At 34.4% G+C, this 25,261-nt stretch overlaps 4 protein-coding genes and 1 pseudogene across 4 annotated transcripts; 4 read left to right on the top strand and 1 right to left on the bottom strand.

Moving 5' to 3' along the window:
• Positions 1–1,106: 1,106 nt before the first annotated feature.
• On the top strand, positions 1,107–6,048 carry LOC145558760 (F-box protein SKIP2-like). Its single transcript, XM_081620092.1, has 3 exons — positions 1,107–1,200; positions 1,543–1,655; positions 4,129–6,048. Exons 2-3 carry the CDS (start codon positions 1,605–1,607, stop codon positions 5,896–5,898), a joined length of 1,821 nt encoding a protein of 606 aa, XP_081476218.1. The 5' UTR covers positions 1,107–1,200; positions 1,543–1,604; the 3' UTR covers positions 5,899–6,048.
• Positions 6,049–8,542: 2,494 nt separating this feature from the next.
• Positions 8,543–15,771, top strand: LOC145558761 (uncharacterized). Its single transcript, XM_081620093.1, has 10 exons — positions 8,543–8,956; positions 10,691–10,756; positions 11,022–11,202; positions 11,600–11,796; positions 12,006–12,056; positions 12,148–12,239; positions 13,813–13,931; positions 14,067–14,161; positions 14,291–14,395; positions 15,446–15,771. Exons 1-10 carry the CDS (start codon positions 8,606–8,608, stop codon positions 15,581–15,583), a joined length of 1,395 nt encoding a protein of 464 aa, XP_081476219.1. The 5' UTR covers positions 8,543–8,605; the 3' UTR covers positions 15,584–15,771.
• A 1,904-nt stretch (positions 15,772–17,675) lies between these two features.
• Positions 17,676–19,763, top strand: LOC145560154 (uncharacterized). Its single transcript, XM_081621416.1, has 3 exons — positions 17,676–17,899; positions 18,980–19,023; positions 19,108–19,763. Exons 1-3 carry the CDS (start codon positions 17,759–17,761, stop codon positions 19,448–19,450), a joined length of 528 nt encoding a protein of 175 aa, XP_081477542.1. The 5' UTR covers positions 17,676–17,758; the 3' UTR covers positions 19,451–19,763.
• Positions 19,764–21,057: 1,294 nt separating this feature from the next.
• Positions 21,058–22,794, top strand: LOC145557946 (F-box protein At5g51380-like). The gene has a single exon (XM_081619119.1). The coding sequence runs from the start codon at positions 21,058–21,060 to the stop codon at positions 22,792–22,794; it is 1,737 nt and encodes a 578-aa protein (XP_081475245.1).
• A 516-nt stretch (positions 22,795–23,310) lies between these two features.
• Positions 23,311–24,988, bottom strand: LOC145557945 (AAA-ATPase At2g18190 pseudogene; annotated as a pseudogene).
• Positions 24,989–25,261: the final 273 nt, after the last annotated feature.

Raw genomic sequence — 25,261 nt, 5'->3', positions numbered from 1 at the left:
CAGATATTGATTTTTTGATACAACGAATAAGGGTTTGTCTCTTTTATAACATCTTTAGTGCCTTGTCTTTATCTATGTCAGATAAATTTCGAAATTATGATGGGACTGTTGATTGTCATTTCTGCAGAAAATAAATCGTATGGCTAATTTAAAGGGAACACAGTTCGGAAATGTTGACCTAGATTATGTTCTTGGTATTGGAGGTTTTGACTTAGAAAGGTGATGCTCTTTCCCTGAATTTTTGCATGTAATGTGATATTTTTAAAGAAAATTTTCTAACTGTGATAAGAATGGTTTATACCATCAACTTTGTATTGTGGTGATTGTCAATTCAGGTATCTGTATGATTTTTAAGTTAAATTTCTAGTCATCTTGACATTGCGAATGCTGCAAGAGATATTTGATTCTGTATACCTCATGCAAGTAGGTCGAAGTAGATTTCTATCCAAACAACCTGCATGAAGTAAATTACTTTACGGGTGGCTAATTGGTTGTGGCAGTTGTATGGTTAGAGAGTGATTTATGGCCGGTGACCGGTAGCATTGGTAGTTTATGGGAGGGAGGTGTTCAATTTCAGAGAGAGGTTAGAAGAGAACTTTGTGAGGTGTTATATATATATATATATATATATATATAAGTAGGAGGTTAATGTTTAACAATCATGCTTTAAAAGTTTCGTTTAAGGCACATAGATATACAAAATCCTAAAAAGTCTTGATTTCAAGAAGGGAAAAATGAATTGAGGGTAATAAATTCATATCAAGAAGATATAAAAAGATTTCTGTTGGAAATGCATGATTATTTTGGTTTTTAGAAGCTGATTTTTGTCAAATAATTGACAGGATAGAGAGTGCAGTTACAGAAGAAAGTTCGAAAGAAGATCATGAATGTCATGATCATGATCATAATCATGACCATGAACATCACCACGAGCACAAGCATGAACACAAACATGAACACGAGCATGGTAAATGCTCATAATTTTTCTTCCTTTATCTGTTATTAAGTCTTGTAATATCCTGGACCCCTGTACCATTTGTATTAACATAGAAATCGATTAGGATAATGTCTCATTTGTATGAATCAATTTTGTCACTAAATGCAGAACATCATCATGATCATCATTCACATGATCACACACATGATCCGGGAGTTTCTTCTGTCAGCATTGTTTGTGAAGGGAGCTTGGACCTTGATAAGGTTAGTTTTGAGGGTTTAGCAATTATCAGCCATTATGCTGACCTATGTTACTTGGACTCGGATGAAGTGTCAAATTAAATTAGACACGGGTGTCCAAGCATCGGACTCGTCCATTTTCTAGGAAAAAGTTGTGTTTTTAGTTAAAAATGAAGTGTCCAAGTGTCGGTGTCGGTGTCGGTGTCGGTGTCTGACACGTGTCGTGTCGACACGGATACGTGAGGTAAATGGAAGAGTCCGAATAACATAGATGCTGACGTTCTTCTTTTCTGTGATTTTATCAATGCAGTTCTGGTTGCCTTTTCACTTTCAAGTTTGTCTAAGAGCTGCTGTCTTAAATTTCAGGAGAACATGTGGCTAGGTACTCTATTACTGGAAAGAAGCGAAGACATATATAGGATGAACCCATGAAAGGTCTTTTGTCTGTTGAGGGTATGGATGAAAGATTTGTATTTCAGGTATGAAGCCCTTCCACACTGTCATTTGAAAGGGTACATCCATTTATTATTCTCCTCATGGCAAACTAATCCCCGCTCTGTTGTTAAAAGACCTATCTCCTAATAGCAATCATATATCAACTTGTTTGCATTAGGGGTGTTCAAAAATACCCGACCCGATTGACCTGCTGACCCGACTGATTTTACCGGGTATTTTAATTTTTTTTTGAAATTATCCGGGTAGGGTACCCGACCCGGTAAAATGATCATGTCTTCGGGTCGGGTCATGGGCCGACCGGTGAGGGTGGCGGGTACCCGCTGACCCGTGAGTTAGTGGTTTTTTATTTTTATTTTTTATAATTTAATACAGTATGCTGAATGCGTCATATACGAGTAGTTTATTCAGGGTAGGGTTTTAATTCTCATCCAACCTCTATATTCTCTCTCCTCTAGTAGCCGACAATTCCATCCAATCTCTTTCTCTGTCCTTTTTTTTTTTTTTTTTTTTTTTTTGCTCTTACTTTATCCAAATTCTCCTAGCAACTTTGTTTGGATAGAAGGAAAAGAAGAGAATAGTAAGGAAGAGAGACAAATTCTCTTGTTTGGGTACAAGATTGGTGAAGGAAAGGGAAAGAGAGGGAGAGATCCATCTTTAATAAGCTTAATCCATCCAAAATTAGAGAGATTTAGAGGGAAAATAGAGCTCACCTTCCCTTCCCTTCCCTTTCTCTTCCCTTCATTCTTTTCCCCTCCCCTTCCTTCTTTGTTATCCAAACAAATCGTAAAACTCCGTGCATGGAGTAATGGAGCAAGTATCTTAAAACGAAGGGAGTAATCTAGAGTAGAAGTTCTTGCCTAGAAGGTCAAATTGGTAAAGCCCTAGGAGATAAGCATTTGTGTTACATGTGATAGTTTGAAATTGTATTTGATTGTTATTACAATTTACTGTGTCCAAATTGAATGTTCAATTTTCACTTTCTTGATCAAGATTTGTATGATGAGACTACTCCCATTTCTTTTATTCTGATGCGTACAGTACCTTGCCTGGGTTTGTATTTTTAAGATAATCTTGTATTTCAAGATAATCATTTCGAGAATTTAATGCAATATTGTTTGTTTTCCCCCAGGCCAGCACACTTAGGAGTTCGTCTGAGAATAGCAAAACTCGAAAAACAGAATCTTAATTTCATTATCCTCCATTCATATTCATTTCCGAGTTTGAGTATTATTCATGTCATTAGTACGCACTCTTACAGCCCGTTTGATATAAGATCATTAGGAGGATCACTGAGTAACAAACTCTAAACGCTAAGACAACAACTATATTATGGTTTCCAGTAAAGTATAACGTACCTCAACATTGTTTTTCCAATAATCTCTATTATGGTAGCAAGTACTTTGTAGCATTTAAGCTCTAACAACTTAGGCCGAGGGGTTAAAACAGAGGAAAAAGCAGCAACTGAAATCACGCAGTAGTACAATACTACATACTACGAGTACATATATTGTAGGATCTTGCAGGTAAAAAGCGCATGGAACACAAACAAAATGACACTGATCTATAAGAAATAATAATCACGTGATTCGGTTTAACATGTAATTTAAGAACTAGCCTTCTGGCCCGTGCAATGCACGGCTTGTTCATAGAAAATTACATTGAGAAATGAGTGAGAAAATACCAGTAAATAAGAAGATGGAGGGACTAAAATCAAAGATACAAAATAAAAATGTTGAATTAAAAAGGGGAGATGAAGATGAAGTGTTTGATGAAAGAATTTAGAAAAATTGTATAATTAAAATAATAAAGGTAAAATGACATGTGGCACGTTGGGTTGAAAAAGAAGTTAGGGAAGTGTAATAGAATGATGACATATGTCTCTTTTGGTTTGCTTTTTTAAATACTAAGTATAGATAGATATAGATATTGATATAATTTTTTATAATATTTGCACATAAAGATGGAAATAATCATGTTAAAAGGTGTTTCAAAGAATGCAAAAAGTCAAAGGAAGCAAACAAATACTACAAGAATTTATTTTTTTTTCAGGAAATTTTAGTAACCACATTTAGGTGATCAATGCACGTAATGGAAACTATGTCAATGCACAGCATATTAAAAAATAAAAATATACTAAAATTATAAGTTGATAACCTTGTTTATTTAAAGAAATAAATTATAAGTTGATAACCTTGTTTATTTAAAGAAATCCCGTCAAAATTATGTCAATGCACAGCATATTAAAAAATAAAAATATACTAAAATTATAAGTTGATAACCTTGTTTATTTAAAGAAATCCCGTCAAAATCTTAAAGTCAGATCAAATTGTTATATGTAGAGGAAACCAAGTCAATGCTCAAAAAGATCAGATCACATTGTAATAAGTCACAACTTGAAAAGATCAAACCAAATTGTTATGTAAAGGAAACCAAGTCAAAAGCAATACATTTTCTCATGTTGTTAATGATCTGATCTGATTCCATCCATTAGTGCAGCAGATGGAAATGGAAGAAGAAGACGGAAGCAAAGAATTGTTAGACGAATGCTGGGAGATGATCTTTAATCGTCTCAAGCATGAAAGTGACCAAGAATCAATCACTTTAGTCTGCAAGAGATTCCTGTCAATCTCCAATTCCTTACGACTTTGTATAAATCTCTCAGATCATACACCAAACTCAATTATCCCTAAGCTGCTGCAAAGATTCTCCAATCTTAAGAAGATAAAGTTCTGCAATGACTTCAGAGGAGACCTGAATGAAGCTGTTGTTGCGATTTCAAGGTCCGGGTTGGACTTGGAAGAGTTGTCAGCTTTGTCAGATAGGCAAAGTCAAGGAGCAGTTTGGTTAGAGGAGCTGGGTTCAAACATGAAGAATCTGAAAGTACTCAAGATTACTGGTGGAGAAGGAGATGCTGATTTTGTCAGAGTAGCAGAATTGTTCCCTAAACTCGAAGAAATGTATATCGGGAAAGATAGATTGAATATGACTGATGAAGGGATGGATCATATGTCATCCAACCTCAATGGATTACGCAAAGTTGACCTTTGGAGGAAAGAGCATATTTCAGATAAGTCCCTTGTTTCTCTATCAAAAAACTGTCCATTACTAGAGCATGTTAAAATTAGTAATTATAATTTTATCACACAAAAAGGAATTTCATTCCTTGTTAACAATAGCCATAATCTAAAATTATTATATATATGTAAATCTTTGAATATTGATTCATTTGGAGTCAACGGCTCTTCTAATTTCCCTACCAACTTAAGATCTCTAAGGCTTGAATATGTAGACATATCGGATGAGTTTCTGTTTTCTATAACAGAAGCACGGATTCATCTTACCAACTTGGCTCTATGTTATTGTAGAGGTTACACATTTGCTGGGCTCTCAAAGCTCTTACAACACTCTTCTCAATCTCTGAATTCCTTAGAGTTGGAGAGATTCATGGTAGCAGAATTCCTCACAAATGAGCATATAGAGTATTTGTCCTCTTTTCTCCAAAACCTGACATCAATTAAGCTCATTGGTTGTTCCAATCTATCTGATTCAGCTTTTGTTATGATCACTCAAAGATGCCCTCGTCTGTGCCATTTTGTGATGACTGGTTCAAGCCTCGGAAGAGAAGAATACAATTATGATGGCCTAATGCAGAAGAACCGTGCAATGAAGTACTTGGACCTATCATCTCATGATGAATTTAGGCCTACAGCTCTGAAAAGGCTTCTTAATATATGTCCTGGAGTGGAGAAGCTCAAGTTACACAAGTGTCAATTTATACCCGATGATGATCAACTGAATATTCCTGATATTCTAGAGTGCAGCAGGAGACTTGTGGAATTGGATTTAACTGAATCCTGTAACATCACTGGAGAATACATGGAGTTGGAGTCGTCAGTGTTAGAGAAGTTGATTTTGAAATCTTCAGTGATAAATGATATACTTCTTATAAAGTTCGGGAGGATATGCCCCGGATTGATGCACCTTGATCTGTCTTATTGTAGCGAAGTGACAGAAGAAGGGATAAAGGAAGTGGTGAAATTGTGTAAACGACTGAGATACTTGAGCTTAAGTTGCTGTGAAAAAGTGGGTATTAACATAATACCATGGATAGTTGCAAACAGACCATCCTTGAGGAAACTGGTGTCATCATCTTGCAACTACCCAGACGACGAAAACCAGAAACTCTTCCTGCAGCAAGGCTGTTTTGTCCTCAAGGATCCAAACTACATTCCTAGAAATCAGTATATTTTTTTCGGTCTTACTTAGTGTGTTGTTATTTTTAATTGCGTTTATTGAAATAACTCTAGTAAGTACACTAGTAGATTGTTGTTGCAATTTACTGTGTCTGAATGTTTGATTTCCGCTTTCATGATCAAGATTTGTATCATTGTATGAGATTCTCGATCAATTCTTAAATTCTGCTGTTGAAATTGCTGTGCCTTGGTTTTAATTTTGAGGATAATCCTGTTAATTTTTAAGTTAGAAATGTAGTTTACTTGAGGAAGATATCCATCAAAATATACAATTGTTAGATTAAATTAAATTTACTCACGAGTATTAACCAAATGAGTATCACAATACATTTATCAGATGAATCAATAGTATATGTAGGTGTCATCAATCAACTGAACTTTATAATGTCATTTGCACTCAGTTTGCAGGACTCGAGAAGAGAGATTTCAGATTGTTTTTACTTGGCTTCAAATGGCGCAATCTGTACTAGTAATTCATGAATTTGAGAAGTTCAGAGAGACTAATTCTGATTGTTTTGCCCCTGGCCAGCACATTTAGGAGTTCGATCAGGAGAATAGCAAAACCCGAAAACAGTATCTTAATTCTATTACCCTCCATCCATGTGATTCACATTTCATATCGTTTGTTATAAGGTCATCACAACAGAAGGTCCTGTGTCAATAACCTTGGTAAATTGGTTATGTGGTCTGAACTCTCATTCATAAGTATATAAATCTGTTCTTCAAATATTTTACTCAAATTGAAACTTTAAAATAAAATATAGAGTATCAATTATTTGCGCATGTTTGGGGTTGTTAAGTTAACCTATTTTTTTTGTTTTTAAAAAAAAAAAAAAATAGTTGACCTATTTTTAACATTGGAGATATCCTAAGAGGATAGTTAGGGCCTGTTCTCTTACGTTGAAATTCAGTTCAGTTCAGTTCAGCTCCTAATTTTCTTCTCTTATAAAATATTCATTTCAATTCAGTTTAGTTCAGTTCAATGAGAACAGGCCTTTAGTTTAGTTAATTACTTAATTTTTAGCATGTTAGAAAATTGTAGAAGATTTATTTGTCAAAAGTCAACAAAAGTCAAGTTTGGTTAGAATTTGAGGCCTTGAAGTTTTGAGTCTTTACTAGAAAAAGTTAAGAGGAATTAAAGTAGGCTTGTATTATATCCCTATTTGCTACTTTTGGGTTACACTTTTTTTTTTTGGGTTTTTTTATATAGTAACCCTGTTTTTTTCACTTTTCTACGTTGTGCCCTAACATATATTACTTTCTACACTGTAACCCCAATATATTTTTTGTTTCCATACGGTAACCTTTCCGTTATCTTGCCGTTAAAAAATTCCGTTAGTGGGGCCCACTCTTCATTATTAATATTTTTTATCGATTTGCGCGTTGAAAAATACTTCGTCAAAGGTTTCAAGGGCTATTTTGGCACTTATGGGTCCAAATTGAGCTCAGATTTGGCAAAAAAATAACGTAAATGCCTCGTTTTTCTTATTAAGAAATGTCTCGATATATGTGTTCACATTTTAACACATAAAACGAGGCATTTACGATATTTTTTGCCAAATCTGGGCTCAATTTGGACCCTTAAGCCAAAATAGCCCTTGACGCAGTATTTTTCAACGCGCAAAACAATAAAAAATATTAATAATGGAGAGTGGGCCCCACTAACGGAATTTTTTAGCGGCAAGGTTACCATATGAAAACAAAAAATATGTTGGGGTTACAGTGTAGAAAGTGATATATGTTGGGGCACAACGTAAAAAAGTGAAAAAAAACAGGGTTACTATATAGAAAAACCCTTTTTTTTTTCTTTCTTTAGAGTAACTCTTATGTTGAATTGTTGAGTGTGTTAGAATATTTTCAATGGCATACAAAAGGGGCCTAGTTATAAATAAATTAACATTGTAAACGTGTATAGAGTAACTCGTAACAATGATATGTATAATAAACAACTTATCTTAATAAAGGGATTATTAACTTGTATTTTTCCACCCGTGTAAAAAACAAAAAGTTTTTTTATGTGGGTTTTGCTTGATGAATAACTCTTGGTTCTGAACGATTTCCCTTAATATTGTTAAAATAGAAATTAATTCCCATTATGCTTCGTTTTAAAAACAAATTCCCAAAGTAGTGTCCACGTAGGATTGGTTTTCGGTTCAACTTAAAACCGCTAACGGTATTAGCGGTTTTGCAATTTTTGTAAAATAAAGTCAAAGAGACCTGTTTTTATTGAAAGGCGGTTTCTTTGAAGTTATAAGTGTAATTGCCAGCGCTCTCTTTTCTTGTTGTGGGCTAACACAAAGAGACCTGTTGTATTGAAAGGCGGTCTCTTTGAAATAATTTTCCTGTAGCGTGCGCCTTGTGAATTAACCAAGGACGCAAAGAGACCTGTTATTGTTAGAGGCGGTCTCTTTTTTAAAAACCGCTATCACCATTAACGGTTTTAACTTGAACCTAAAGCAAAAAAAACGATCCTACGTGGACACTATGTAGGGAATTTATTTTTAAATCAATGTATTATGGGAATTTATTTTTATTTCAACAATATTATGGGAAATCATTCCTTGGTTCTTAAACTTAAAAAAAAAAAAAAAAAAAAAAAAAAAAATAAAATAAAATAATTGTAAAAAAAAAAAAAAAAAACTCTTGGTTCTTCCATCAAATAAAACTCATAAACCCCCATTCAACAACACTAACCACACCAGTTTTTGTTCCTATCAACAATGGCGTCATATCTCTCTATCGACATTGCCAAAGCTTCAACCTTCATAACCCTAGCTACTAGGCATACTTTCCACCACCCTCTTCGAAAGCCCCAATTTCCTCTCACCCCTTTTCACCATAAACCTTATCACTCTACCACAACTTCTCTCTCCTTCAATCTTCGCCACCGTTTTTTACCACTTTCTCTCTCCTCCAAATCGCCGGTATTCCGTCGGAATCTCCGCAGTTTTTCCGTCGCTGCTTCGTCGTCGACGGCGGAGTTTACGGAAGAAGATGATGTTGTTACCAAAATTCCTCCGGATAATCGTATTCCTGCTACTATTATTACCGGATTTTTGGGCTCCGGAAAGGTAATTCAATTGAGTATTTTGCTTAATGTATTTGTTTAAGTTTTAATTTACTAATTGAATTGGTTAATTTTAAATTCAAATTCACATACTTGTTAGTTTTGCTAATTGAATTGGTTTGGGTTTAAATTTAGTAATTGAATTCGTGAAGTTTAAATTCACATACTATAATTAGTTTCAGTTTAATTGTTTTGCTGATTGAATTGGTTAAGGCTTATATTTTTCATAGTACTGATTAATTTGCTTAAATTACTAATTGAATCGTTTAAGTTTAGATTTTACAGTATTAGTTAGTTTCTTTGCTTAAATTGGTAATCGAATTGGTTAAGTTTAAATTCATATATTAGTTAGTTTCAATTCACATACTATAGTTAGTCAGTATCAGTTTGATTAATTTGCTAATTGAATTGGCTAAGCCTTATATTTTTCATAGTTTTGATTAGTTTTAATGTGCTAAAATTACTAATTGAATCGGATAAGTTAAGATTAATTTGCTAATTGAACTGGTGAAATTTAAATTCACAGATGTAGTACTATGTTTAGTTTCGGTTTGATTATTTTGCTAATTGAATTTGTTAAGGCTTATATTTTTCATGGTAATGTTTTGTTTTAAATTGCTTAAATTCTAATTGAATTGGTATGTTTAGATTCTTGAAGTACTAATGCTTAACTTGCAATTGGGTTTGTTAATTTTAATTAATATACTACTAGTTTGTTTCAATCTGCTCGTTTTTTGTTAGTTGAATTGGTTAAGTTTATATTTATACACTTGTAAGTTTCAATTTGATTAGTTTGCTGATTAATTAGATAAATTTTTATTAAGTATTGTCTCTTATGGAAAAAAGGTAAGTTCTTTAAGTAATTATGTTATTCGAGATGACAGTGTTGAACTAATCATTCATGTAGCACATTTGGTGTGAAGTTGTAACTTTGGATCTAGTTAATTAGTGACAGGATTATTTAGTAAGACAGTCAAAACTACCTCATTGTCATTAATAAGCACCCCATATTCAAATGATCATTGATAGGTCGCCCCTTGCATAAAGGATACTTATATAAGCCTCTCCATATCTAGTGTGGAGTAAATAAAAGTCAAATATATCTTATCATAGAGAGTCTTATGGAAGCACTATTGTTGTAGCTTCTGATTGGATTAGGGAATACCTTTTATGTTGGAATTTATGGTTATCTCAATGTAAATATAGTTGTAAATTTGTAATCTATATATCTATGGATAAATCTTATTAATCAATCTATTATACAGAATTGTTGGTTCCTTAATTTTTTATTTTTTTTTTGGTTTATATGAGTGGAATGTATGTAACTATATCAATGATTTATCTTCCTACTTTCAATTTTTAGTGGTCTTCAACAGCAATGTTTAACCTTTTATATTGCACAAAAAGTAGATTACAAGTTAGACTTTTAAAGTTTATTTCTCAAAACTATTTGTCAAGAATTTGATCAACACATATAGGTCGAGGTTTTCAAATTTTGGCTTTAAATTTTGTATATAGGTAACAAGGTAATAGTGTTTGGAGTGCATTGTACCATCGATTTACTACTAGTTTGATAAGTGCCTGTAGCCATGTATACATTTATTCTGCATATGTTTTACCTTGAAGTCCATGAAGCTTTGAGCTAGATCATGATTTTGATTGTTTCAGATCGGGTCTTGTTTTGTGGATTCACTATGTATGCTTTCTTTCTGAAATTGATTTACATTTTTATTGACAGACTACATTGTTGAACCATATATTGACTGCTGATCATGGAAAGCGTATTGCAGTAATTGAAAACGAGGTATGTTTTTCAACTTTTCATTCTAGATTGCTATAGTAAATGTATGATATTTGAATCTCCAAAATCTTTTGTGGAAATAGAATTATTCCAAATTTGTGTAATGCTTGTCTAATGAATGTCAATAAATATATATTCTTAATTGAAACTCAGCTTCAATTTTGGTAGATCAAGAGTATTTCTTGTAAATGATACACTTTGGAGTTTGGGCTATCAAGTACTAATATGTTTTGATCTCTTCCCCTCTGATGATCCTTTTGAATGTCAGTATGGTGAAGTAGACATTGATGGTTCCTTGGTTGCTGCTAAATCTATTGGAGCTGAAGACATTATTATGCTCAATAACGGATGTTTATGCTGCACAGTGAGGGGTGATCTAGTGAGGATGATTGGAGAATTAGTAGATAAGAAGAGAGGGAATTTTGATCATATTGTAATTGAGACTACAGGTACCTGTAATTTATTAAGTATATAAAAATTTGTGTTATAGTGATTGTACAGTTTTCCATAAAGTCGTTAACTATCTATGTCTAATTAGTGGTTGGTGGGTGGAGAAATAAAGGGAGGACTTGTGCCTTTGGATTTAGACTGAACCAATGCTACATGTTTTGACTTGTGGGAATGCTAGCCCTAAGGGTTGTTTTTATAAGCTAAAATTAAATTTTTTAATTGTACAGAAAGATAATAGCTAATAATGCTTATCCTGTCCATAGGTCAAGTTGTTGTTTCAAAAAAAAAAAAAAAAAAAAAAAAAGAAAAGAAAAAAAAAATTGGCTGTTTCTAAGCAATATGATGGGCTAAGCAATGTATTTTTCTTGATTACATTATGATTGTGTTGATTTGCAGGCTTAGCAAACCCCGCTCCTATCATTCAAACATTTTATGCGGAAGATGTTATCTTTAATGATGTGAAGCTAGATGGTGTTGTCACTTTGGTTGATGCTAAACATGCGACATTACACTTAGATGAGGTTAAGCCTGATGGAGTAGTAAATGAGGCTATAGAGCAAATTGCCTATGCTGATCGTATAATAGTAAATAAGGTATAATTGTCTTTTTAAAAATTAATATAATTCCTTGAGTGTGTGTTAAATTTGTTTACATACCGCAAAAGCATTTGAAAGAATTTTGAATTTGTTTCCCCATTATTTTTTATCTGCCTTTTGTTTGTTATATCAAAATAATTGAAACTTGCAATTGTCTTGCTTAGTTGCTTGTTTTGATATTCTTCTAACTATGAGTTGTTTCACAGACTGATCTTGTCAATGAACCAGATATTGATTCTTTGATACAACGAATAAGGGTTTGTCTCTTTTATAACATCATAAGTGCCTTATCTTTATCTTAGATAAATTTCAAACTTATAATGGGACTGTTGATTGTGGTTTGTGCAGAAAATAAATCGTATGGCTAATTTAAAGCAAACACAGTTCGGAAATGTTGAACTAGATTATGTTCTTGGTATTGGAGGTTTTGACTTAGAAAGGTGATGCTCTTTCCCTGAATTTTTACATATAATGTGATTTTTTCTTTAAAAAAATTCTAACTATTTAAGGAATTCTTCAAAGTTGTACTTTTCTTAGTGTTTAATGATAAGAATGGTTTATACCATGAACTTCGTATTGTGGTGATTCTCAAGTCAAAGGTATTTGTATGATTTTTAAGTTAAATTTCTAGTCATCATGACAATGCAAATGCTGCAAGAGATATTAGATTAGACATATATGTGGAATTGCAAATAATCTACTAGGATATTAAAGCATTAATGTGATTGGGGGAAGGAAGACCTCACAAATAGATGGCTTAAGTTTGTATCATTCACATTTTGACAAACCTCACCATAATTTGACAACTAAATAGCAAGTTGTCAAAAGGAAGTTAAATAACACTGTGATACAGTTTTTAAGCTACTTGATTATGTTTTGAAATGAGCTAGATTAGTGATATTTATAATTTTTAAAGTACCTCTAAATAGTCATATGTCACAATTCGACCTTTATAATTAATATTATCTATAGTAGTGAATTTATTATGTCAAAAACTTTGGATTATTTATAGTACTCCGTATTAAAGTTCATTTTTAGATCTAATTTTGGTAAAAAAATAATTACAATATGCTAAAAAAAAAGTCTGAACACAACCTTCAATATCGCCAATTATCCTTTTTATTTGGCAATAACTTGGTACTACATGCATCCAATGATTCTTTTGCTAATATCATTAAAAAAAAAAATTTGGGTTGGTGCGAGAGGGGAGAACCAATAACATTGTATAAGCTATTGTAAGTAGATCTATGTACTTGATGCAAGGTTCCAGTTTTAGTCATTATACCTCATGCAGTAGATCTATTTACTTGGAGAATGTTGTGCCTATCCAAACAACCTGCAAGAAGTAAACTAATTTACTGGTGGTGCAGTTGTGTGGGTAGAGAGTGATTTATGGCAGGTGATTGGTAGTTTTTTTTTTTTTTTTTTGGTGTGTGTGTGTGGGTGGGGTGGGGGGGGGGGGGGGGGGAGGTGTTCAACATCAGAGAGAGGGTAGGAGAGAACTTTGTGAGGTGTATATATATATTGGAATATAAGTAGGAGTTAATGTTTAACAATCATGCTTTAACGCTTTGTTTGGATAGCAAAGAAGGAAGGAAAAGAAGGGGAGGGAAAATGGAGGAAGGGAAGGGAAAAGAAAGGGAGGGGGAGGTGAGCTCCATTTTCCCTCCAAATCTCTCCAATTTTGGAGAGATTATGGTTTTTAAAGAGAGAGGGAAAATGGATCCCTCCCTCTCCTTCCCCTTCCTTCCCCCAATCTTTTACCCAAACAAGAGATTTTGTCCCCCTCCATTTCTCTTCTCTTCTTTTCCTTCCATTTCTTCCTATCCAAACAAAGTGTAAAAGTTTCATTTAAGGCACATACATATACAAAATCCTAAAAAGTCTTATCTCAAGAAGTGAAAAATGAATGAGGGTAATAAATTCATATCAAGAAGGTATAAAAAGATTTCTGTTGGAAATGCATGATTAATCTGGTCTATAGAAGCTGATTTTTTGTCAAATAATTGACAGGATAGAGAGTGCAGTTACAGAAGAAAGCTCGAAAGAAGATCATGAATGTCATGATCATGATCATGACCATGAACATCACCACGAGCACAAGCATGAACACAAACATGAACACGAGCATGGTAAATGTTGATAATTTTTCTGACTTTATTTGTTACTATGTCATTTAATATCCGGGACTCTGTTCCTCATAATAGAAATCGATTATGTTATAACAATGTCTCATTTGTATGAATCAATTTTGTCACTAACTGCAGAACATCATCATGATCATCATTCCCATGATCACACACATGATCCGGGAGTTTCTTCTGTCAGCATTGTTTGTGAAGGGAGCCTGGACCTTGATAAGGTTAGGTTTGTGGGTTTAGCAACTTTCAGCCATTATGCTGACGTTCTTCTTTTCTGTGATTTTATCAATGCAGTTCTGGTTGCTTATTCACTCTTGAGTTTGTCTAAGAACTGCTGTCTTAAATTTCAGGCAAACATGTGGCTAGGTACTCTATTACTGGAAAGAAGCGAAGACATATATAGGATGAAAGGTCTTTTGTCTGTTGAGGGTATGGATGAAAGATTTGTATTTCAGGTATGAAGCCCTTCCACACTGTCATTTGAAAGGCTACATCCATTTATTATTCTGCTCATGGCAAACTAATCCCTGCTCTTTTGTTAGAAGACCTATCTCAACTTATTGTTTGCATAGGGAAATTATATAGAGTAGAATTTCTTGCCTAGAAGGTCAAATTGGTGAAGCCCTTTAGGAGAATCTTCTTGACTTCTCTGAAATATCTCTAGGGGCTGGGTTTATATCAACCAAATGGCTTCATAAATTTTTGTTAAGCTCAGTCCATTCTTAATTTATCCTTTCCCATTCAATGTGTCAAAAGAATCATTTTTTTTTTAAAGCTCGAGTCCTGATGCATACATTATGGGCCCTAAAATCTAACTTTTCTTTATTAGTCCAGTAACACTTCCAGTGCCCACTACAATTTATTTGTTATCAACATGGTTTCTTATGCTTTATTATTCCTCCCCTCGTACTGTTAGGCTACCACCAATTAGAACTTTATTACTTTCACAGTTTTACCGAGTTCAACTCCTTGATGAAACAGAATTGACATTCTTATTTCACCAATGCTTACCTCCTTGATCCCATCCCAATTTTCTTGTATTGATTCTCTTGGTAGCTTCTAGGCTTGTAAGCCCTTAAGGCTTTCATAAGGAGTATTGATTGCTAAATATTGGTTTTAAGCACTACAAGTTTTTATTGATTGAAAGATCTGCATGGAACACCAGAGTTTTCATCTCTATTTTCCCCATTTTGTTCATGCGTTCTAGTTATACACGTGATACCAATGGATGATGTGGAATATGTTTTCTCAGTGTAACACAATCTTTAAAATTTGCTTCTTTATTTGATCTAATCTTTACTCCAGCAGTTAACAAAACTTATTATTTATTGTTTCAAAAAAAAAAACTAGTTATTGATTTATTGACTCATTGTTAATGATGTGTGCAAGACTGCAAGTTGAGCGATTTATAAATGGCCATGATGCCAATCACACCTTTAGTTGTATATATATTTTTTATTATATTGCTGTATCTCTGAATGGCTGTTAATTTCTTCTTTCTCCAGGGAGTTCATGATATATTCCAAGGTTCACCAGATCGTCCATGGGGACCCGATGAACCAAGGATCAACAAAATTGTATTCATTGGAAAGAACTTGGATGGCCAGGAACTTGAAAAGGGATTCAAAACTTGTTTATTGTGATGTAATGTATTTTAGAAAATACATAAGAAAACTATACATAGGCCCATTAGATTGTCATTGTTTGTTGTAACATTATATCTCTGAGTTCATTGTTACTAGGGAAGTTACACTTCAAATTTCAAGAAAATTGTGAGTTTGTGACTATTTCATTTTTGATATTTAATAAGATCATGTCGTTCATAAATTCATTTTCATTATCGTTATTTCTGATAAATGGTTTGCATGTTACTGGTAGGGGATTCATTTGCTGTGTAGGTAAATGGAAAACAGTATGGTGATTGCGAAAAATAACATAGCTCGTCCATGTATCACAAGGTCTTTCGCCAGGCTGTTATTTCTCCTAGTCTCATTCTTCATATTATGCAAGACTGGGTTTCTCGGAGTTCTGCGGCCGAGGATTTTAAGGCCTCTGCTCGTTTGTCCGGGGTTGTCTCTTATCCTATTAGACAGCTTGCTCGTCTTTCGTCATGTTATCTCACGGGCTCTTCAGATTCTCCTGCTGATATCTGTCTTGTGTTCGATGGTGCTTATAATTCCCAAGATCATGCAGCAGGGGCTGGTTGGATTTTTAGATATCCACATTCTGATACAGTTCTTGGTGGCGGTGCTAGAGCTTTCATTTCATCTTCGGCCTTTCAGTCAGAGTTGCAAGCCTGTTTGTGGGCCCTGAAGGCTGCTGATCGTCATGGTTTTCGCCGTCTGCTGATCTATACGGACTGCTCTACCTTGTTACCTTTCCTTACTAACAAGGGGTGTCGGGATATTTCTTGTTTATGGCTGCTTCAGGACATCAAGGATTTAGTTGCTCGGTTTTCTTCTTGTGTAATTCGGAAGGTTCCTCGTCAGTGGGTGGTCCCGGCTCATTGGTTGGCAACTCAAGCTCGTCAGCGTCGTCTGTTGTTGTGGTCCTTCTACTTTTTTTTTTCCTTTTGAGTTTTTTCGTTGTTTTTTAGCTCGTCTTGTCAAAAAAAAAAAAAAAAAAAAAAACTTTTCCACCTTAATAAAAAATTTTCCCAACAATGATATTTTTATACAATAATTAAGTAGGATATACCAGTAATTTTTTAAAATCGATTTAGGGCTTGTTCTCATCGACTGAACTCAGCTGAACTAAATTGAAATTAATTTATTAGAGCTGAACTGAAATGAATACTACCTCCGTTTTTATTTAGTTGACATGTTTTGACTTTAGCACTATTCACACACCTCCCCTTGACCGTGTTTTGTGCTTTATACGTAATGAAAAATATAGTTATGTGGGATCTTGTTAGATTTGTCACATTATATACTTTCAAAATATCAACTTTTCATAATTTTTGTTTATCAATAATTAAAGATATTAATGATTGAGTAAGTGCATTGACAAACGTGACTAAAGAAACATGTCAACTAAAAAGAAACGGAGAAAGTATTTTATAAGATAAGGAAATTAGGAACTGAACTTATTAGAGCTGAATTGAACTGAAAATAAACGTATGAGAACAGACCCTTAGTATTTCTATAATAGATTGTGCCCCCTAGAGTATATAAATTGTTGCTCTCTTTAAAATTCATTACTTGCTCTACTTTTTTTTTAGCCGTATTTTATTACTTAATTATTTTTTTTCGAAAAAAATTACAATATTTTACTATTTTCCTTCCCACAACGGGCACAAGTGGTTTTATCATAACTATATAAATATTTTTTTTCATATTATCTCTCCTCTTACTATACTCACTTTTGTTTTTATAGATTGTTTTAATCTTTCAACTAACCCCATCATTTTCATCATACTTTATTACGGAGTAATTTTTACTACTCTTACTAAAATTCCGAAATGAAGCAAGTACCATAATAAGATATGGAGGGAGTATGTCACTGCTTATTCCCGTTATCCACTCGGTACATGACTACATGTAACAATGTAACAATCGCTTCTTACAAAAATAAAAAAGAAAAAGAGAGAAACAAAAACAAAATTGATACGTATTAGTGTATTACAGTACCTATGGGCTATGAGTCTATGACACATGCCATTGGCCAATCACTGTAGATATAGTTGACCCGGCCCAGACAATCTTAAAACCCTAAAAACCCTGAATTCCCCTGATTCTTAACTCTTCCCTAGTCTCACTTTCTTCCCTTTGACCAATCTCAATCTTTGTCTCTTTTTCTCTCTTTAACTCCACTTCAATATGGACACACACTTGCTTCTCAGTTGCTCTGCTTCAATGGAGGCTTCTGTCTCCTCTTTGATGGATTTTCTCAAGGTTGAACTTTTTCTTGCTTCTCTTCAATCTCTTGCCTTTCTCCAGAGATTTCTTCTCCTTTGTTTGGTAATTTTCTCAACCCTTTTCATTTTTTTTTATTAATATTTGCTAGAATTTGGGTTTCTTTAGGCTATTTTGTTCTGGGTTTTTGTTTATAGTGAGTAATTGCAATTGGGTATCTTTTAATTTCAGAATTGAGTTCTTTTTTGGGTTTAGTGCATTTTTGTGATTAAGGAAAATGTGGAATTGATTTCAATTTTTTGTTTGATGTTCAACCTGCTTATTTACTGTTTGCAGTTGGCATTTGGGTGAAAAAGTTCAATGCTTTGTTAAGCATATGAATAAAATGTGTCAATTTATGAACTTTATTGTGTTTTTGAGGGTATTTTGTTGTTGAATTTGTATTTTAGCCAGTAATTGCAAATGGGTTTCTTTTAAATTTCAGAATTGGGTTCTAATTTTGGATTAAAATGGTCATTATTGATTTTTTATCAATTATAGTAGCTGACTTTTGTGCGAAGATTTTTGACACTTTGTTGAGTTTATCTTAATTTCCAATTATTTGACCTTTGACTGATGTTCCTGAAAATGGGTTCATTGTAATTTTCCCAATTGTGCAGTTTTGTTTTGGCAATGATGGTGTTTGCTAGTCTAGTCATGTTGCATTTGAGCCTTTATATTTAGGTTTAGTCGGTTTTTTGCGTCTTGGTTCTGTGACATATAAGATGTATTCATACATCATATGGGAAAAATTAAGATGTAGGTAAATGCACTGGCTGGTGTGCTTTGGCTTTGTTGAACTTCCTATAATACGTGTTCAATTTCGAGTTCTTTCTATATGATTGAGATCAATTTTTGGGAGAAAAACACTTACATAGTTGAGATTTTGGTGGATGCACTGGATGGTGTGCTTTGGTTTGGTTCATATTCGAGTTGAGAGATTGTTTTTACTTAAATAGTGTACAGTTCTAAGAAGCATAATGTTTGAGCATGTTTCAATTAATCAATCTGCCCTTTGTTGGTCTTGTTGACTTGGATTATTGATTTTTTTCCCCTTCTTTTAGGTACTAGCTATGTAAGAATAGTGAATCATGTTAAGTTTTCTATGCTAAATCTGATTTTTCTCCTGTTACTCTACCATTACAGACTGCAGAACATCTTGCAGACAGTGATCTTTTCAAGAACAAATGGTATTTACTTACCTTCCACATTTTTTTAATTTCTGTTGTACTGTGTGGAATATTAGTTGACCGGTGATTACTCTGAATTGGCAGGATTTCTTTGTCTGACGTTTACGAAGTAACGAAAGCTGAAGGTGAGGCCAAGGATGCCAGTGATTCAGAAAACGACGATGAAGAAGATGATGATGATGATGATGGTGATGGTGGTGATGATGACGACGATGATGATGAGGACTTCTCAGGAGGTGAGGAGAGTGATGATGATGGAGATCCTGAAGAGGATACGGCAAACGGTGGTGCGGACAGTAGTGATGATGATGACGATGATGACGACTCCGATGATGACGATGGTGACGATGATGATGAAGATGATGACGATGAAGAAGAAGACGATGATGATGAAAAGCAGCAACCGCCGCAGAAAAAAAAGAAGTGAGATGGAATGTTTGTATTTACTCTCCCCCTTTCTTCCCTTTCTTCTCTAGTTATTGTCATTGGTGGGGCTTTTGGGTCTTTGGTCTCTATTTAGGATTTCGGTAGACAAAATTAGTTTCAATGTCTTCATGATAGTTTAAAGTTTGTTTATGTAGATGGGGGAAGATTCATCTATGTCCTTTGATAATGATCAAAGTTCTCTGTATTAGGCGTTCGTTAGATCTGTTTTATGTTAATTCATTTAGTTCATAATTTTTACATTGGAAATGATTTCCCTTGAAATGGAAGTCCAAGAAACAGAACATATTGACAAATTCATGATTATGTCCTTAACTTGATTTTATATGTTCAACAAACTTAAAATTATAAAATTTCTTTCACTATATGAAGACCTTGTTGAGACAGAGGAAAAACAGAGCACCACAAGTCTGTCAATGCAGAGAAGCATAAGAGAGCGAGCGCCTAAGATTTACGTGCACCGTGCTTAGAAAAGATTTTGGGTAAGGAGTGCCATATAATCAACTGAAAGTCTAGTATGTAAGATAAAGTAGAATCAATTGTCATTTTTCTTACCAGTTCTAATACACTAGTTGTGTTTTAGCAACACAAATATCATATTCCTGGTGTAATACTTGAGTTGGATGAGTTAATGTGAATGCAATTCTGGGAAAAATTGTAGTGTTATTTGATTGATTTTGGTTTCCTTTGCATAAACAATTTGATCTTTTCGAATTTAACACTATGCTTTCAATAACATGATTGACCTTTTCGAGTTTTGACTTGTTTCCTGTACATAACAATGTGATTTGATCATTTCAAGTTTTGACTAGTTTTCTTTACATAAAAACATGATCTGATCTTTTCGAGATTTGACTTGGTTTTCTTTACATAACAATGTGATTTGATCTTAGTTTTGACACTTTGGTTTTATTTACAAAGCAAGGTTATCATATATCAAGCCGGTGCATTTTTACTTTTTAATATACTATACATTAACATAGTTTCAAATACTCGGTGGATTGATCACCTAAATCTGGTTACAGAAATTTACTGCAAAAAAAAGTTACTCTGTTCTTGTGAAGTTCAGTTCACTTATTATTGCTCAGCAAAAATACTGACATTATTGGGTGATAGCATTGGTACATAAATTCAATCACCATTAATAATGCTCAGCTGGTCTTTGAATGAATCCCATCTCGTAGCTTATTGAATCTACATATGAATGGCTGAATGCTATTAGCCTATCACGTTGTGTGTAGTTGAGCAAAAATCAAGTAATTTAAACTTCAGGACTGAGTAAGTTTTTAAAGGGGATTTTTGTATTCAGATTTAGGTGATCAATCACTATTAGAAACTATGTCAAAGCATAATATATATGTTAAAAAAAATAAAAAATGCACTGGCTTGATAATAACCTTGTTTTGTACATAAAACCAGTCAAATTCGAAAAGATCACATTGTTTGTTTGTTTTTTTTTTTTTTTTTTTTTTTTGGTGCATATAAAGATTACATTGTTATGTAAAGGAAACCAAAATGCAGTGGCTTGATAATATCTTGTCTCATGTTGCTAATAATCTGATTCAATTCCATCCATTAGTGCAGATCAAAATGGAAGAAGAAGAAAGCAAAGATTTGCTCGATGAATGCTGGGAGATGATCTTTGATCGTCTCCATCATAAAAGGGACCAAGAATCAATCTCTTTAGTCTGCAAGAGATTCCTATCAATCAACAATTCCTTACGAGTTAGCATAAAGTTCTCAGATTATACACCAATCTCAACCATCTCTAGGCTAATGCAGCGATTTTCCAACCTTAAAAAGATACAGTTTTGTAACTTTAGAGGAGACCTGAATGAAGCTGTTACTTTGATTGCACGGTCAGGTTTGGACTTGGAAGAGTTGATTGCTTTGTCACACGATCAATATAAACAAGCAGTTTGGTATGAGGAGCTGAGTTCAAACATGAAGAATCTGAAAGTACTCAAATATTCAGGTGGACGTGGAGATGTTGATCTTGCCAGAATAGCAGACTCGTTTCCTAATCTTGAAGAACTTTATATCGATCATGAAGGAGAGTATACTACTACTGTGACTGATGAAGGGGTGGATTACATGTCATCCAAGCTCAAAAGAATACGTAAGATAGACCTTTCGAACAGAGCATTTATAACAGATAAGTCCCTTGTTTCTCTGTCAAAAAACTGTCCATTACTCGAGCATATTAAAATTTATCAGTATAATAAAGTGACAGTAGAAGGGATATCATTCCTGGTTAACAATAGCCATCATTTGAAATTATTTTACATATATAAAGATCTTAAGATTGATACGTTTGGAGTCAATGACTCTTCTAATTTCCTAGCCAACTTACGATCTCTAAGGCTCTACGACGTTGACATATCGGATGAGTTTCTCTTTTCTATAGCAAAAGCACAAATTTCTTTTACCGACTTGGCTGTAATAGATTGCGAAAGCTACACGTTTACTGGGATCTCAAGGCTCCTGCTGAAAACTTCTCAATCTCTCAAGTCTTTAGACTTGGGGGGATTCATGGGAGCAAAATTCCTCACAAATGAGCATATAGAGTACTTGTCCTGTTTTCTCCAAAACCTGACATCAATTAAGCTCTTTAATTGTTCCAATCTATCTGATTCAGCTTTTGTTATGATCACACAAAGATGCCCTCGTCTGTGCCATTTTGCGATGACTGGTTCAAGCCTCGGAACAGAAGAATACAATTATGATGGCCTGATGAAGAACCGTGCAGTAAAGTACTTGAACCTAGCATTTCATCATGACTTTAGCCTTACAGTTCTGAAAAGGCTTCTTACCATATTTCCCGAAGTGGAGAAGCTCGACCTAAGTCATTGTAAATTCGTACGCCATGATAAACTGAATGTTCCTGATATACTAGAGTGCAACAAGAAGCTTGTGAAACTGGATATAGGAGGATCCCATGGTATTATCGAGGATTTAACTGCAAAAGACATGGAGTTGCCAGTGTTAGAGAAGCTGATTTTGAAGTATTCATTTAGAGATATAAATGATAAATTGCTTACCAAGTTAGGGAGGGTGTGCCCCAGATTGATTCACCTGGATCTAGAGTTTTGCCTTCTAGTGACAGAAAAAGGAGTAAAGGAAGTGGTGAAATCGTGTAAACAACTGAGATACTTGAGCATAAGTTCCTGTTGGAATTTGGATATCAGTATAATAGCATGGATAGTGACAAACAGACCATCCTTGAGAAAACTGGTGTCATCATCTCGCATATACCCAGATGACGAAAACCAGAAACTCTTCCTGCAGCAAGGCTGTCTTGTCCTCAAGGATCCAAACCCACCTTGAAGAATCTGATTGAATGTAATTTGTGTAGTTTTAATTTGAGTTTATTGTAATAAGTACACTAGTAGATTATTATTGCAATTCCCTGTATCTGAATGTTTTATTTACGCGACAAATGTAACATGATCTCATATGTCTATATTATTTCTTATAGATTAGTGTAAAAATTGTTTCTGTTCCATGTGCTCTTTACCCGCAAGATCCTAAAATATAGAGTAATGTGTGATTATAAGTTGCTGCTTTTCCTCTGTTCCATGTGCTCTTTACCCGCAAGATCCTAAAATATAGAATTTTATCAATAATGTCTCTTACTGTCTAAATGTTCACACAGTCCATGCTTTGCCTGTTTAAAAAGTCGAAAATTTGGTCATCTCGCTTAATCTAAAATTAGCATTCAGGGCTCAAATCCGGTCATTACTTGTATATACTACCTCGGAAAATCAAATTTCTGCTGAAATCGAGTTTTAATGTTTTATTAGGCATATTTCAATGAGTTAAATTACAATAATACCGCGAAATTCAACCCTCTACTACTTGACTAGTTAATTCATCATTATTGTTTACATTTGCATCTACTTTCTCCCTTTTCATTGCCTTTCTACCCTTCTTATTTCTCTTCTTCTTTCTTTTCTTCTGTTTTTGAGAGCTTTGATCTGATTTCTTCTGCTTTAACATTTTAACAACTCCGGCAAGGGCAATATCAGGATCTTCACTCCTTATAAGCTCCTCCGCGGCTTCAGCAGGACTCACATCTGTTGTATTTAGTAGTTCCTCAATCTTCGAAAACAAAGGATGCTCCCCTGATAGGCCAAGGTAGTTGGAAGCCAGGATCCGGAACCCCGGCATTCTCAAGTAAGACATGTGAATGTGCATATCCATACGTCCTGGACGCAACAATGCCGGGTCTAACCTTTCCTTATAATTCGTTGTCAAGATGATGATCCGCTCATCTCCGCAACTAGACCACAATCCATCGATAAAGTTCAATAGCCCTGAAAGCGATAAAGTGTTGCTAACTTCGGCTACATCATTGGAAGTAGGCTCACCTCCTGGTTGAACTTTAATGCTATCATCATTATCGTATTCATTGTAATCGTACTCATCAGAAGTATAACCATTGTACTCATGATTTTCCCTTGTAAGAGGAGCCTTCTTCGACAACCCTGTGGCACAGTCGATATCCTCGATCACAAGTATAGACTTATTGGTAATGGACATCATCAAATTCCTTAAGGTAGCATCTTTTTCGATGCCAGAAAGCTGTAAGTCGTAGATACTAAACTTAAGGTAATTCGCGATAGCTGCAATCAAACTAGATTTGCCAGTCCCGGGAGGTCCATACAGCAAGTACCCTCGCTTCCAAGCTCTCCCACTCTTTTTATAAAACTCCTTCCTCTTTATAAACCTATCGAGATCATCTACAATCGACTTCTTCAACTCCGGATCCAACGCCAAAGCATCGAATGTGAAGGGGTGTTTAAACGACACGGGGTGCCAATGTCTCGATGACATCCCGCCTTGATACGTGTACAGAAAAATATCCTTACTCATCTCGATCATGGTGTCGTAACTCTTCATCACGACCGAGGGAATATAGCTACCGAGAATTATATCCTTGTATTGAGGATCGAAACTCAACAAAAAGGATTTATGGACATTAGAGGCATTAATCTGCTGTTCTTTCTCTCCTTTATCATTCTTGCAAGAAAACTCCCAATGTAATTTTACATTTACATTATTTTCGTCTAATTTTACATACTCGACATACTCTTCCCCTTGCGATAGGTGGTAGTACACGTCGTGCCCGTGGTCCTCGTCCCTACGACATCCCTCGAGTTGTGTCGATAAAGGCTTGAGCTTGTTGGCAAGGTATGCTTCACAAGCCCTGTATACACCGTTGCTACAATTGTAGCCTTCGTTTTTGTAGCACTCTCGAACAACTAATGTAAAAATCTTGGGGTCTAAAATTGATGGTTTCTTGAACCAATTCAAGACTTTCTCATTAATGTATTCACGTATTTGTTGAGGGACAAATTGATTGTAAGATTGTTGGCTTAGGGTTAAAAAAGCCGAAAAAGAGGCATAGTACCCGAATATAGAACCTACATTAAATGTAGTTTCCATGATTTAAGCCAGGATAGGAATTTTTAGGGTTTTTCTAGTGATGATATTCTCTCCGATTTTTAAAATATCGGAGAGATTTCAGTCGAAAGGGTAGAAATTGGAGGAAAAGAAAGGGAGGAAAAGAAAGCTAGTAACACTAGCTGTATTTCTTGAAAAAATGAAGAAACAACTTGTATTTATAGAGTGTGTGTTAAACCGCCTTAGTAAGGGACTGAGGAGGCACCAATTTGTTTTTTTTTGTGGAAACCTAAAACTAAGATAAATTTAGGGGAATATATGATAAGATTTTTAGAAAGTTAATTTAAGCAAATACTTGGAGGCCAAGCTCTTGTAAATAAAATTAAAT

Source organism: Chenopodium album, chromosome 9, assembly GCF_948465745.1.
Source record: "Chenopodium album chromosome 9, dcCheAlbu1.1, whole genome shotgun sequence".
In the NCBI taxonomy this organism is placed as follows: domain Eukaryota; kingdom Viridiplantae; phylum Streptophyta; class Magnoliopsida; order Caryophyllales; family Amaranthaceae; genus Chenopodium; species Chenopodium album.
This window is presented reverse-complemented; position numbering and strand designations above follow the sequence as displayed.